At 41.8% G+C, this 13,765-nt stretch overlaps 1 protein-coding gene across 1 annotated transcript in view; it reads left to right on the top strand.

Moving 5' to 3' along the window:
* Positions 1 to 13,765, top strand: part of TRDN (triadin) — a 195,353-nt gene that overhangs the window by 147,280 nt on the left and 34,308 nt on the right. The window contains exon 12 of the mRNA XM_019538202.1: positions 6,173 to 6,226. Within this exon, the coding sequence (XP_019393747.1) occupies positions 6,173 to 6,226 (54 nt within the window). The remainder of the gene's footprint in view (positions 1 to 6,172; positions 6,227 to 13,765) is intronic.

Genomic DNA, 13,765 nt, shown 5'->3' with positions numbered 1-13,765 from the left:
TCCCGTCCCCACCTCCGGCCGGAAGTGTGTCGTTCCCAGAGCGGTGTATGCCAGAACCGCCTGCCATGACTTGGATGGTTACTAGGTTCAGTGAATTCTTTCTAGTGTGCTCCGGTCCAGAAATGAGACTTCCCGTCACCTCAGAGGGGTGGTCCTTGAGGGCTCCTTCCTCCCCTACACCCTTGCCTGGGCCTCTGTGCCAGTTTGTAATCAGTCTCTCAAACCCCTTCCCCCTTTCCTGAGGGAGGGAGTGCAGGCCAACGCCTGAGATATGCGACTCCCGGTAATCACCCTGTCTAGGGTTGCACTCAGCGCGTTCGCGGGCACCGAATCCCGTCTCCCTATGTCCGCCGGCCCACGTAGAGTTCCCCAAAGTCCGGGTCACTGGGAACTTCTTTCGTTCCCCTAAGAGTCCTCTCCCCTCTGGAGGAATCCTTCCCTTGGTATGTTGGGGCTACTAGCCACCCTGAAGGTTAAGCAGCCTACCGTGCTCAAATTCACCGTGGTCGGGTTCTCCCACCCACCATAGTCTCCACCACCAACTTTGGGGTCTACAACCCTTGTGGTTTCGCCCCTTCCGGGGCCTTACCCTTGCCCCAGAACGTCCGGGATGGCCGCGGGTCGGAGCGTCTTCCCCGCGCTGCGCTTCTGCCGGCAGTCTGCTCCTGCACTGGCACTTCCGGTCCGCTGCTCCTTGGTCCCGGGCTCGCCTTTAAGCCCGCCGGCTTCTCTTCCCACCTGCAACGGGTTAGTAAGTGCCCTGCCTCCCAGGGCTGCAGGTAGGCGATCGCCGCGGTGCCTTCTGCCCCGCAGGTCTCGGGGCTCACCCGCCGCGCCTCCCAGGGTTGTGGGTGGACGATAGCTGCAGAGCCTTCCGCCCCACGGGTCTCGGGGCTTGCCTGTCCCGCTGCGCTTGCACAGTCTGCTAAGGTGCAGGGCAGTGGGGAATAATCTTTGCTTAGCAAGGAGAAGCCAGGCAGACATAGAGAGGATGGGCCAGCCCTACTGTGAAGCAGAGAGCCCCACCCAGCCCAAGAGCATGCTGGGATTTGGGAGACTCCGGTTTACCTTAAACCAGCAAGGGGTCTGGCATAGACAAGGCATAAACTGGTTTGAGCCAAATCAGTTAACTCTGATGCATTCAACCAGGTTTATCTCAAACTGGTTTCAGCCATTTTCAAATGGGTTTATGTCCACTGAACATCTGTTCTGTTAGAGGTTTAAACCAGTTTCTGATTACTTAAACAGGTTTGCGTGTAATGTCTGTCCCTAGCCAGAAGTAAGCTTGACAAATCTCATTGGTTTTCTTGTGGTATTACATCAAACCTGGCTCCAGGCATTAATAAGCACTTGGTTTGAATTTTGGTCTAAACTGAGTCTATTACAGAGAAAGTAAAATGGATAAAGTCCACATATACTTGAGATATTTTCCCAGGCTTTTGAGACTTTGTGCCTAATCACTAAGTCAGACCTGTAGGATATGCTACGTATTTGCATCTATTTAGTTAAGTATTTGCTTGAATACAAACAAGATATAAAAATTATCTGTAAGCACCTCTCTGTGGGGCAGGGGGGGAGTTTCCAAGTGCTGCATTCCATTGTCTTGTTGCTGCAAGTGCCAGCTTCTGGGAATAATGGGTTGTCTATAATGATATCTGCTGTTGCCTGTTCTTGGAGAGTAATTTCTTTGGCTTAATTATATTTTGAGGTAGGAAAAAATTAATCTAGAGGCGACACCCTGTGACATCAAAGGAGACTGGGTTCATGCAAACAGGGCAGGCAAAAAAAAAAGCAAATATCTCTCTTGACAGAGGCTTATTTTGCTATCATAATCTAAATGTGACATTTTTCACACATTTAGAAAGATGTTCCCTAAGACAAGGAAATTAAGATAATTACACTATGTGTAGTATTCCTCATCATAAAACATAAATTCTGAAATATGCATAAATCCAATCAGAAGGCATCTTTTCATCATACCTCTAATGTCTTTATACATTTTGGTGATGCAAGCCTCATGAAGCTACAGTCACCTGGTTTCAGTTTAGTCTGAACGATCCAGCCATATTAACATCTGGTGTCCTGAACCCTCCTGTTACATATGGAACAATATTTCTTCCTTTCAATCAGTGGAAAAAAACTACTTATGTCTTGATGTTACTATTAGTGATTGTTTTTCTTCAACAGGTGAGTGAGCTTAAAGGAACTTGAGTGTTTCACCATTTTTTTACTTTACACTAACCTTACCTGGTCCTCAAGCAACTGACATTGAAAAAAGTCAAGTGCAATTACTGCAATTTTAGACACAACCTCACTATTTGTCCAGCTCTCCAGTTAATTAGCCATGATAACAGTACGTACACAGCAGGTTACCAAATATGTACATTGTTCTCCATGTCTGATTATTGGGAAAAATCAGGCCCTAAAGACAAAAAGAAAAAAAAAAGTGTCTCCGTTTCAGTGGTCCACTGTAGAAAAATAAGGTATGTTCTTAAAAGAATAGCTATATATGTTGTAGAAATCTTTTGCACATATAGACATCCTTTCAGAGTACATGTTACTAGAATTCTGATTCAGGGCTGTGGCTGCATTTTAGCCAGCTAGATAATTTAAGATCTAATAATATGAATTGTAATCTTGGTAATGAGAACTCCTTGTGCTTCCTGGAGCAACTTGAGGGTCATTAAGAATCCCTGTCCTTTCCTCATTTACAGCATAAACACTCTAGGCACTGCTGGAGTCAGGAAGGTGGACTCCATTAAATCCTAATGGTCAGATCTGTTAAAACCAATTCCTCATTTCTATTTGAGTTCTCTGTGCAGCAGCAAAATCATTTCTGCTTTATAACTTGCCAGGGAGGGAGGGAAGAGAGACAGAGAAAAGAAATTTGACTTAGGATATCCCCTTTAACATATTTCATCAAAAGAATGGATGAAATATTTATTTGGCTACTGTCCTTTGCCTTCCCATCAAAGTGAATAGGCAGACATTTAATAACACATGGAAACATTAAAGAAGATTTTTATCAGGATGTATAAGAACCTGCTCAGAACAAACACTCTGGCCTAAGGGAGACTTTTTGATCTGTGGAGTTGAAGCTTTTGGTGTTTTAAACACTCTCGTACTTGGGTCATGTGGTCAATTTGCATGAAATAAGTGATTTGCTTAAAACTTATAAAAAAAACCCCTTATAAAATAGAACTTGACAAGTCATTAGTGGTAAATGGTCTAGCTCTGGGATTATACTGAATAACACTGGAGCAATCATTGTAACTCTGTTGGTATAACAAAGGACAGGAAGGTAACAGGGCTGTCCTGTACATTGACCTATAGGTACTAGATCCGTACCCCAGGAGATAGATTTTTATCATGCAGCACAAAATTACCAACCATCCTTCCTAATTACTGACCTACTCAACATGCTGAGCAGCTCCCTTTTATCATCTCTTACAAAAAGCAATTAGTTCAAATTGTATAATTTATCACTTCAAGATAGGCATAGTAGTTCAGTGCAGGGGTAGGGCGTAGAGGAAGGAAGAAACAGATTTAAACTTCTGTCCAGTACTTTCATTGACTCTTTTTTGAAAGTAGGAAAAATTTAGATTCTTTTCCCAATTCTATACTCATTTTTCAACTACTGATACTCTTGGACTTCACCTTGGAGTAGATCTGGAAATCATAAAACCTGTAGTGTTGGAAACACTAATCTCATGCTATTTCTGACCTAGCTGGAAACTATGTACTTAACTGGTTTGCTTCCTTGATATGACAAGCATGATTACTAAACCCTTGATGTCTATGAAAAAGTGGAATTCCTAATGTTTGTCCTTCCTTTATGTAACTGGTACAAAGCTAAAGCAACCCTATCTAAGAATATTAATAATATCCTTTTCAGTTTTTCCTGAAAGAATAGCATTCTTATAAAACCTACAATGCCATCATTTTGTTAATGATTTGGGAATAATAACCATGTTTTGTGCATTCCACACATGATATTTTCTAAAAATTATTATATGAATTAAATTGCATATTTACAAATAACTGGGATTTAACACCACCACCACCAAAAGAGCATTTAAACACAATGTTGTCTTCAAAGCAGCATGCTTTTTGTGCACACTGTCCTTCATCCATGTGGGGGTATTTCGTATCGGGATAACAACAGTAGCTCATTCTCCAGTGCTTATGCATTTTTTAGCTTAGACTTATGAGTCTTCCAACTAGTGTGGTTTGGAGTTTATGATGGACAGCTGAGAGCCACCAACTTGTCTCATCTTAAGTACCAATGAACATCTAGCTGATGGAATAACTTTTACCCCCAAGTATAGTGGGCTGTGGTTTTATGCTGTAGTTTATTAGGCCCTTAAGCTTCCAATCCACTAGTTACAGCTCCTAAGAACTGAGCTGTTAAATCTGTAACTGGTAAAGTTACAGAACCTTAAGTCTTAGCAATGAATGGATGCTGTTGACTAGTTAAAAGGGGCATACACCTATTAGGATTATAACTAATTAATTATACAAAATGAAAGACTCAAAACCAAAGGTGATTATGCAACATTATAAGTAATATCGAATGAAACAATGGTCAGGAGAACAGACTGCTAACTAGGGCTCTATTTGATTCGTATTCAGCCCAAGTCAGAGACAGTGATTCAATTTGTTGATTCGGATCACTGTCCCTGATTCAATTTAGGCAAATCCAAATCTGAAGATTCAATGCTGATTCAGAGAACAAGTGATTCAGACAAAGACACAACTTTAAAAGTTATTTTACATACCTTGAGGTAGGAGGCATGGCTTATGATCACTGCCATGCTGGGGCACATGGAGTGTCCCACAGGAGTGTGGGGTACTTCCAGTCCACTTCTGGGGTTGCTGGGAAGCATGGAGGCCCCCCAAACACTCCTCTTGGCTTGGCAATCAACCCTAGGGTTCCCCCAGGGTGCCCCTGCCCAGACCAAGGAGGCACCAGTCACAGAGCCAAGGGGATGGGTGGGGGGGCCCCCCTTGTGTGCTCCCCGGTGGACCTGGAAGCAGACCAGAAGTGCTTCTGGTCCACTTCTGGGTCTGCTGCTGAGTGTGCTGGTGAGCCCCCCATGCTTTTGTGGGATGCTCCATGTGTCCCAGCATTGCAACACTCACGAGCCCTTGCTACTTAGAGGCATATAGAAAAAAACAGTTAAAGCTGTCTCTATGTCCTAATCTATGAATCTTTCTGAATCTGTCCAAATAGATTCAGAGGGTTCTGATTCGATTTGGAGAGATTAAAGGGTCCTCTGGTTTGATTTGGATTCAGAGATTTGACCACCGAATCGGACCGAGTCTCTGCTGAATCGTATCGGGGCCCGAAGCTTCGCACAGCCCTACTGCTAACCTACAGAACAGAAAATAACTAAAATATAAATAATAGGGAAGGAAAATAGATTGTCTGGTTTATAAATCTGTTGAAAATAAATTAGGTTTGAGAACTAGTCTGAAAGAACATAATAGCTGTACACAATACAGTAGATTTATACAACATTAAAGTTCTAATCCTATGCTGCCAGCTAGTAAAACTGTTTCAATAGGCAGTAGAGATGAGAATCTAGTTAATGTTTACAGTGTATGACCCACTTGGTGCTGGCTAATTAAGAATAATCCTGGAGGATAAAAAATACAATATTTTTCAAACAATGCTTCAAACAGTTCATAATAAGTGGACTTGAGGGAACAACTGAAGATCGTTTGTTTGACAGAAGAAAATATGCTTTTACTATAGATGCAGGGTCATGAATATGTAACCTTTTATTACAGTATTACTCTTCTGAGTTTTTACAGTCTAATGAAGAAGAATTGAACTGTGGGAATGTCAAAATGTGTGTTCAACTTGAGCCACTTTGTCTGTCCTACTTTAAAACGTCTGTTTATAATAGATTGTTGCATTTATTAAGATATGCATTTTGCTCCCATGATGTCTGGAAGATATGCACAAATTTTATGTGAAATGCAATATTTTAGTCAGGAACAGTTCTGAATCTATTTTAAAAACCTGAGTCTAATAGCAGTTTTATATTCCAGTCAATGAGCTTATACTTCAAGCTATGAATAATACAAGTTGTGGGGGAGGGGAAGGCAGCGATTACAAATCAGTGATTAAATAATAAAGAATAACGATAATATTCATTTTCTGCAGGACCTCGTCTACTTCTAGAACAAAGTCCAAGAAAGATACCTGCTGTTGTTAGAGGCAAGTTTGAGTCTTTTTTTCATTTACTGAATTCTGTTATAGATTTGATCCTGCTTTCCCATGGGCTTGATGGAGCAAAGCTAGGCCAATAGGTATAAAACCACTGAGATTCTTACAAGATTTGCAGATTTGTACAATTGGATCTCGGTTGTTACATTCATGAACGGGACCACTGGATCTCAAGGAGGACAAAACAGTCTTTGTGCATGGCTTAGAATGGCTTTAGATCCAATACTGCCTAGGCACCACAGTGGGTAAGTATTAAGCTCCTTGTTGCAAAGGTTGATTCAGTTTGATCATGTTATATACCTAGGATCCCAAGTTGGCAATAGAGAGATTTCAGAGATGGACTAGGTGCCATTCAGTTTTCAGTGCTTAAGCATTACACAGATAATAGTGAATAATATTATATGCCTCTAAGAAAGCTTGAAGGTACCTAGGTATAGCTAATAAGAAACACTGGACATGTCTACATGAGATGCTGTAGCATGTCACAGCATGGAAAGTGTTAATACACTGCTGCACAGCATTGTTATGTTACTCTGCAGTAGCATCACATAAAAGATATTCACTGGCGCTACTGCGCAGTAACTGGTTACTGTGCATTTATTTAGTACTTGCTAATACAAGTATTAAATAAATGTTCAGTAATGACTGTGCAGTAGCATCTCCACTGAACACTTACCCCTCTCAGGAGCTGATGTGCCTGACTCATGCTGACTGACCATATCGGACAAAACTTGCTGTGCCTGCCAAGAAGGTCCTCAAGCATGCTGCACTGTTCCTTGGGCTGTCTCCTATATCAGAGGTGATAAGTATATGTCCCTTGGGCAAGATCTGGCCATGGAGCTAGTCCATCTGATCTGCTTGGCTGCTATTGAATTAGAGGATTTGGAGATGTGGGTAGCATGGTGGGGCCTGCCATGGAAATGGGGTCCCATTGGACATAGGTGGTGGCAACAGGCAAGCAAGGGCTGTGCTGAAACATCCAACTCACTCCAAAGCCACTCAGGCACAGTCACTCCATACCTTTCACTGCAAAAAAATGGCCTCTTGGCTTACAGTCACTTGTCCAGCTGCCTCTGACCCTGCTGCCACTGGCCCCACCACAGCTGTTGCTTGTCCTGTGGATCCAATGCGTAAAGAACCCAAAGTTCCAGATACGATCTGGAGCCTGGCATAAGCTTGTCACCCCATCCTATATCATAAGCAGTGTAGCTCTATCTGGGCTAAGTGGTGCATCACTGTCACTCAGTGATGCAAATTAGCCCACCCAATTGGCCATGTGTGCACAACTACACTGATTCTGGATTAATAGGCAGCCAGCAAGCAGCTGCACAGCTTTCTTAAGAAGACAGTTGATGGGCACAGGAACTTTCCCACATATACAGAGCTTCTGTTCACTTGTGAGTCCTAATGCCTTCCTTGTCTGGTTACTGTGAAAAACTTCCTAATGGCTAATGCTCATCTTTTCTGCAAGAGCCATTGTCCAGGAAGTATGAGACTAGATTATAGGCCCTTTTCAGCCTGAGGGGATTTGAACCCATATCTTCCACTACCCAGGACACTGCTTTAACTATGAGCTAAGTAAAGGCACACCCCTTTCCTTCTTTTTGAAGGTTGGCCACTGGGCAACCAAACTCGGAAGAGGCATGAAGCCAACAAGAACAGAGACATGCTTCTATGGCTCAGAGAGGAGCCACTTTCTGGTAAGAGGGAACCCTGGGTTCCTGCCAGATTTCTGACTTTTTGTTTTGTTTTTAACCCTAAAAACCCAATAGCTGTCTACTATTAAATATGTGAAGTAGTCCTGGTAGCAGGGCACTTAAATCTACAGTTCTTGTATTCTTGACTGCCCAGTGGCCTAGCTTCAACAGAAGGGGTGGAAAATGCCCTTATCTAGCATATTCAAGGTGCTTAGGGCACTTTTCTTGGAATGGAAGATGTGGGTTTGAATCTAGTCAAAGTGAAAAGAGCTTAGAACTCAGGTCCCCCATTTCATTGCTAAATCATGTAGCCAGTAGGCTACTAGGCAAAACTTAGGAATCCCTATCACCATGCGAAATACAATGCTGCTGATGTAAGTCAATAATGCTTTTTGTTCAACTATTGATGGAGGCCTCTTTGGGCCTTTTTTGGTGTTTAGGTAAGTCAGAGCAACATTTTGATCACCTCTGAGCATGTGCTTTAGTATGGGGAACTCTGCAGTCCAAAAACAGGTTTCTATCAAATTCGCTTGTCTTATGATTTTTGAAGCTGTCAGTACACACCCAATTTAAATTGTTTTTTGGGGCTTAGACACCTAAACACTTCTGTCCCATTTTGGTACAACTTTGAACCCTGACCTAAGCACTTTGGAGATTTCAGAGTACAAGGAGTTACATGCAGGTGAGCTGTAAGCATAATCATTATCACCAGTGTTAAATTGCTCTGGGATGGATTACAATTTCAGGAATACTATTTAGGAATATTACTGTATATATTTCATTATAATGTAATGGCAAATAATATTTCTGGGTCTACATTTATCAACTACCTCCCCAAAGTACAAAACCCATTAAGTGAAAGATACAAAGTCAGCCCTCCCCTAAAAAGATCTTTAATTGTTCTGTCATTGCCTTATGTAATTTACTGGTCCAATAACAATGCTAGTAAAATTGCTGTAATATTAATTTTTATTTTAAAACAGGAATGTGTTCAATCATTTTGAACATATTCCTGTAGCATATATTTTCTCCCTCCATACCATACAGATCCTTTTTTTCATCCGCTTTTAATTATTAGGTGTAGCCTATGAAACTAGTAAACTACATGTCATTCTTTTCTGGTGTCTTGCATTGCAGTCTAAAACTGACAAAGCAGCAAAAATATAACAAGATCCATAAAGTACTGTGCAGTCATTCAGTCACAATGTGGCATGTCCTGATAATCTCGCATAGTAGGCTTAGTTTATATCATCTAAAAGATAGTCATAACGTAAGATAAAAATAGATGGATTGAAATCTCATCACTTACAATGAATGCAGTGGCACTTTACCTAAATTTGAGAAACAGAAAATTTAAAAGAGATTTCTGCAGAGCCTATGGGTAGAACAAAGAGTTAAACTTAATTAGACAGTTATTTATAATGCTATGATTAATGTCAATCAAAATAATTGGGCAAAAGAGTCAAGAAACAGGTTCTCTCATTCCCCAAAGTTGGATGATGTTTTCTCTATAAATACACTGTTCCATTGTATGACAAGAGAATAAATCTGTCATTGAGAGACACACTATAGTATATAAATAAATTGCAGCCCTGCCTGTTTGAACCCTGCTAATCAGCAAAAAGAAGTCTCTACAATGTTAAGCACTGTTATCCACCAATTAACCATAATGCGGAAAAAAGACATAATGGAAAAAGGCTGCTCCATTTGTTAAGCGATAAGTTTAATCTTAAAATTATAATAGTTGTACAATACAATCTACTGTCAAATTAATGTTCCTGTTTTTCAAAATTAAGGAGCATGTCAGAAGCACTGCAATTCCATATGGAAATGACCATTTATGACTGGTTTCCTATATATCATTAGAACATTACTGCATGTAATTGAAGTATTTGGGAAGGTATATTAGGTAACCATTTGGCAAACACAAATCAGGGTAATTTCTTGGTAAAATCACCCAACTAAACTTCCAGGCAATGCAGATTCCAAATGTTGAAAACAGAGATCTTGGTGCTCATGGGAACTGTAGGTAACAAAATCCAGAACTTAAAAAGGAGAATTCCATAACTAAACATGGAAAATGGTGCATCTTAACCATTTTAGCCTGACTTGAACACATCTTTGACCATGTTTTTTAATAAAATGGCAATAAGAATAACTGCTACAGCTATACTATTTTAGTGTACAAAGCATTGGAGAAACATTAACTGTATGATGTGTGCTTATACAGTAAACTCTGGTTAATTCACTACTTGCAGAGGAATGTAAATAATGGCAAATTATCCAGTTGTTACCCATTATCAGGAGAGAGAGAGAGAGTGAAGAGCAGAATAGCAGATTAAGCCACAGTGGTGAATTATCTCATAGATTAATTCAGCAGAGTTACTGTAATATGGAAAGCAGGTATTCACTAATCAGTCACATAAAGAGGAACAACTAGAGAGTTTATTTAGAGAAAAAAGTACTTTCCATAAAATTCATATATGGATCAGATAAGGAAACGCAATAACCAAATGAGAAGAACATTTCATTTTCCAAGGATGAAAAACTGGTTAACAGAAAGAAGAAAGCAGAATTAACAGAATCATTTTTAGCACAGAAAGAGGTTAATCAAAGATACAAGTACAATGGTTCAGAAATACTAAAAATCCCAAACCAAAATTAGATGAGTTGTTGTTCAAGGTTTGAAAATGATAAATGTTATAAGAAATTTGTTTTATTTCTTTCCTCCACTGAGGTTTCCCCCTTTCTGCCAGTGACCTTTCATGTGATCTTAGCCAAGCTTTGACTTCAATGAGCTCCAGTGACATTGTTTTTTGTTTTTAAAAAAGGATGCAGATACCAGTCTTTATGAAGTGCATTGCTGCATTGCTATATTCGGATGAAAAGCTCTACCTGGATTAAATCCTGTGTGCCTTGGGAAAGATGCACCATTTACTTCAATGTACTTCAGAAATCCAAAATATTTTTATTGTGTATTAATCTCTTCCTTCTCCACCTCTCACTGTCATTCTCTGTCCTCCCATCTTACCTGTTCTTGCAAGTCTTCTTAGGCAATCAGGTTTGATATTGCCGCTCTGTATAGCATCTTTAAGGGTGGGTACATGAACCTACTCAAGAGGTTCTCAGCTGGGCCCCATGAGGCTCTTTGCATTGCTGGTGCTGCTGCTGCCATTATGACCAAGTGAAACTGGTCTGTTCGCTACTTCTCTGGAGAGGCATGTGATGCTGGATGAGGAAGCACCTGTGGCTGTGGGTATTCCTGCCTGCATTAGGTTTTGCTCTCCTTCCTTCCCTACTCTACTGCCCTCCCCTATTGTTTGGCAGTTTGTAAATAGAAAACACAGGCTGCAGCTCACAGGGGAGACTCTTTGGGTGTAGGACACAGCCATGTTTCGCTTCTACAAAACCTGCATTTCCTGTTTACAAGCTACCAGACAATGTGGGAGCGGTATCTGCTCTATCACAACCGCTCCTCTGTCTGGCTTTGCATGCATGCTTCTCCTGGAGGCAGAGCCGCATAAAGCAGTTTCACTTGGTGTGGTGGCAGCTAAAACTTTATTGGCTCTCCACTGGGGGGGTACCAAATTCAGGGAGGTTATGGAGGAGTCCCTTGCATTTAAAATGTTGAGAACCACTGACTTACTTCAACTGACTTGTCCAGGCTGAAGGGAGAAGATGACATAATGGCTCTTTTGGAAAAGTTAATGTTATTCAGGAACCTATACCCACATGTGATATTGAAATTGCCAAAGTCAGAACAGTTTTACACAAGCAGAAGAGAAGAGCAAACAACAGTTGCTTGGACAAACTAATTAAGAACAAAGAAGGAAAAAGAGAGAGAGAGAATAGATATTAAGGGATGGACAGTGGCACATATTTTAACTAGTATGATATACTTCAAAGCCACAGCATGAAGTAAAAGTAGCCCATTTTAAATCCTGCATTTTATCCGATTCTGAATCTCCTTGAAGATTTGGTAACATTGCTGTCATTTCCATTAGTTCTCCAGTATTGGTGTATCAGGAGGGTGGTGGTGTTAGCTATGATTTGAAAGGCCCATTTTACACTGTTGCCTAAGCTATGACTTTAGTATACTTCCTCCCCCATCTCTCTTAAACTGTGGCTTTACTGTCTTTTCTCATGAATCCTCATTCTAAGTGAAGAGTCTGTAATATATACCTGGTCCTCTAGTGATCTCTTTACTGAGCATTTTCTTGTCTCTGCCCATCTGCTAGCTTTGTTTTCTTCCTCCATGTCCCCTTTCATTTGAGGAAAAAGCTGTCCCTTCCTGTTTCTTAGAATGTATTTGCTCTCATATTACAATCCCTGGTATGATAGGACAGTACAAAAAGAATGCAATCACTGGATTGTAGCTTAGGTATTAAATAAAAATTGCTCAAAAACACACCTAAGATGAAATAAGCAATAAGGCTCTATGTTAATGACTGTTTCCCTGCATACCACATAGTTGACCCCCTTTTTCAAATTAGAAGGCAGGACATATGCCTACCTTCCCTCTCCTCAACCCCCCCCCACTGGTGCAATGGCCAGACCAGAGCTGAGTGGGGTTGGGGCAGATGCGGGCTCCCCACCCTGCTGCTCTTCCCTTGGAGCTCTGCATTGGCCACATGCCCCCTGCCCACCTGACCCCACCCCACACACAATTCTGGGGGGGCACATGCCTTCAGTGCTTCCCCCCTGGGGGCTGCACACAGCAGTGGGTAGTCATCCCCCAACGTGCCCTGCCCCCCCGGATGAGCTGCCTATGGTTATCCCACTCCCTGCACTGTCCCCAGGGCCCCATGTGCTGCCTTGGCTGAGCAGCACCCCCAGCCTCTGCCCCACTCTATCCCTCACCATAAGGGCCTTGATCTGTTCCCCCCATATCCCCTCCACCCCCATAAACTTACTTGCAGGGAGCTGCTCTCCATGCTGCCTGGCTGTTTCCCAGCCATTTGCATGTGTGCAGGTGTGCACATGCACACAGTACATCCTGCTTCCCATTCCCAGTAGCCTGGGAATTTGTTTTTGGAGATGGGGGAAGGCACATGTAGTATGCAAGTGAAGTACAGCATTTCTTCACTATAGACCAGTGTAATCAAAATGCCTTTGTGAGCATCTCGAGATTATCTAAATGGAATGCACCTTCATGCTGGTCACATTCATATCCAAAAGTCAGTACAGGATAAGGAGTGCTTTGGGCTCTGTTGTGGGAAGTCTAGACTGTGATTTCCAGAGCAACACAGACGGTGAGAACAGAGGAAGATGCACCCACCTGCCTTGCTGAGAGAGTGTGCTTTACATAAAATTGCTCAGCAATAACCCCTGTGGCTTGTTAATGGACAGTGGTGGGTCCTGAAAGAAAACCTCTTTCTGGAATGGGAAAGGTGTTGCCTTGTCATCTTCCTGATCTTTGGGATAGAAGAGGGGGGAAATGGAAAGAACTTCACATCTCTGCAATCTGTGCAAAGGACCTCTAAGGAAGAGAATGAAAATGATTCATTCTGGGTCCCTGTTTGACTACTCTAATTATAGATTTTGAAGAATGCAATGAACTGAATCACTGTGAAATACATTTCTTTAGCTTCAACCAACACTCATGCTGGTGGGTAAATTGAGTTCTTGATAGAAATGTGCATCTAGCTACCATGCTGTATGCAACATAATGTCTCACTATCTCAAGGAAAAAATTCTAGTGTATGGCCTCCGTTCATGAATATAATATTGGAAGACATAAACAAGAGACTCTATCCTGCGGGGCACTGAGGGGGCAATCTGCCGCCCCGACCCCTTAGCCCGGGAAGTCTGCTGCTTCCCGGGGGCCCGCATC

This window comes from Crocodylus porosus, unplaced genomic scaffold (assembly GCF_001723895.1).
Source record: "Crocodylus porosus isolate Cpor-Errol unplaced genomic scaffold, CroPor_comp1, whole genome shotgun sequence".
NCBI classification, from domain to species: domain Eukaryota; kingdom Metazoa; phylum Chordata; order Crocodylia; family Crocodylidae; genus Crocodylus; species Crocodylus porosus.
The sequence above is the reverse complement of the archived record's forward strand: the minus strand, read 5'-3'. Positions and strand labels throughout refer to the sequence as shown.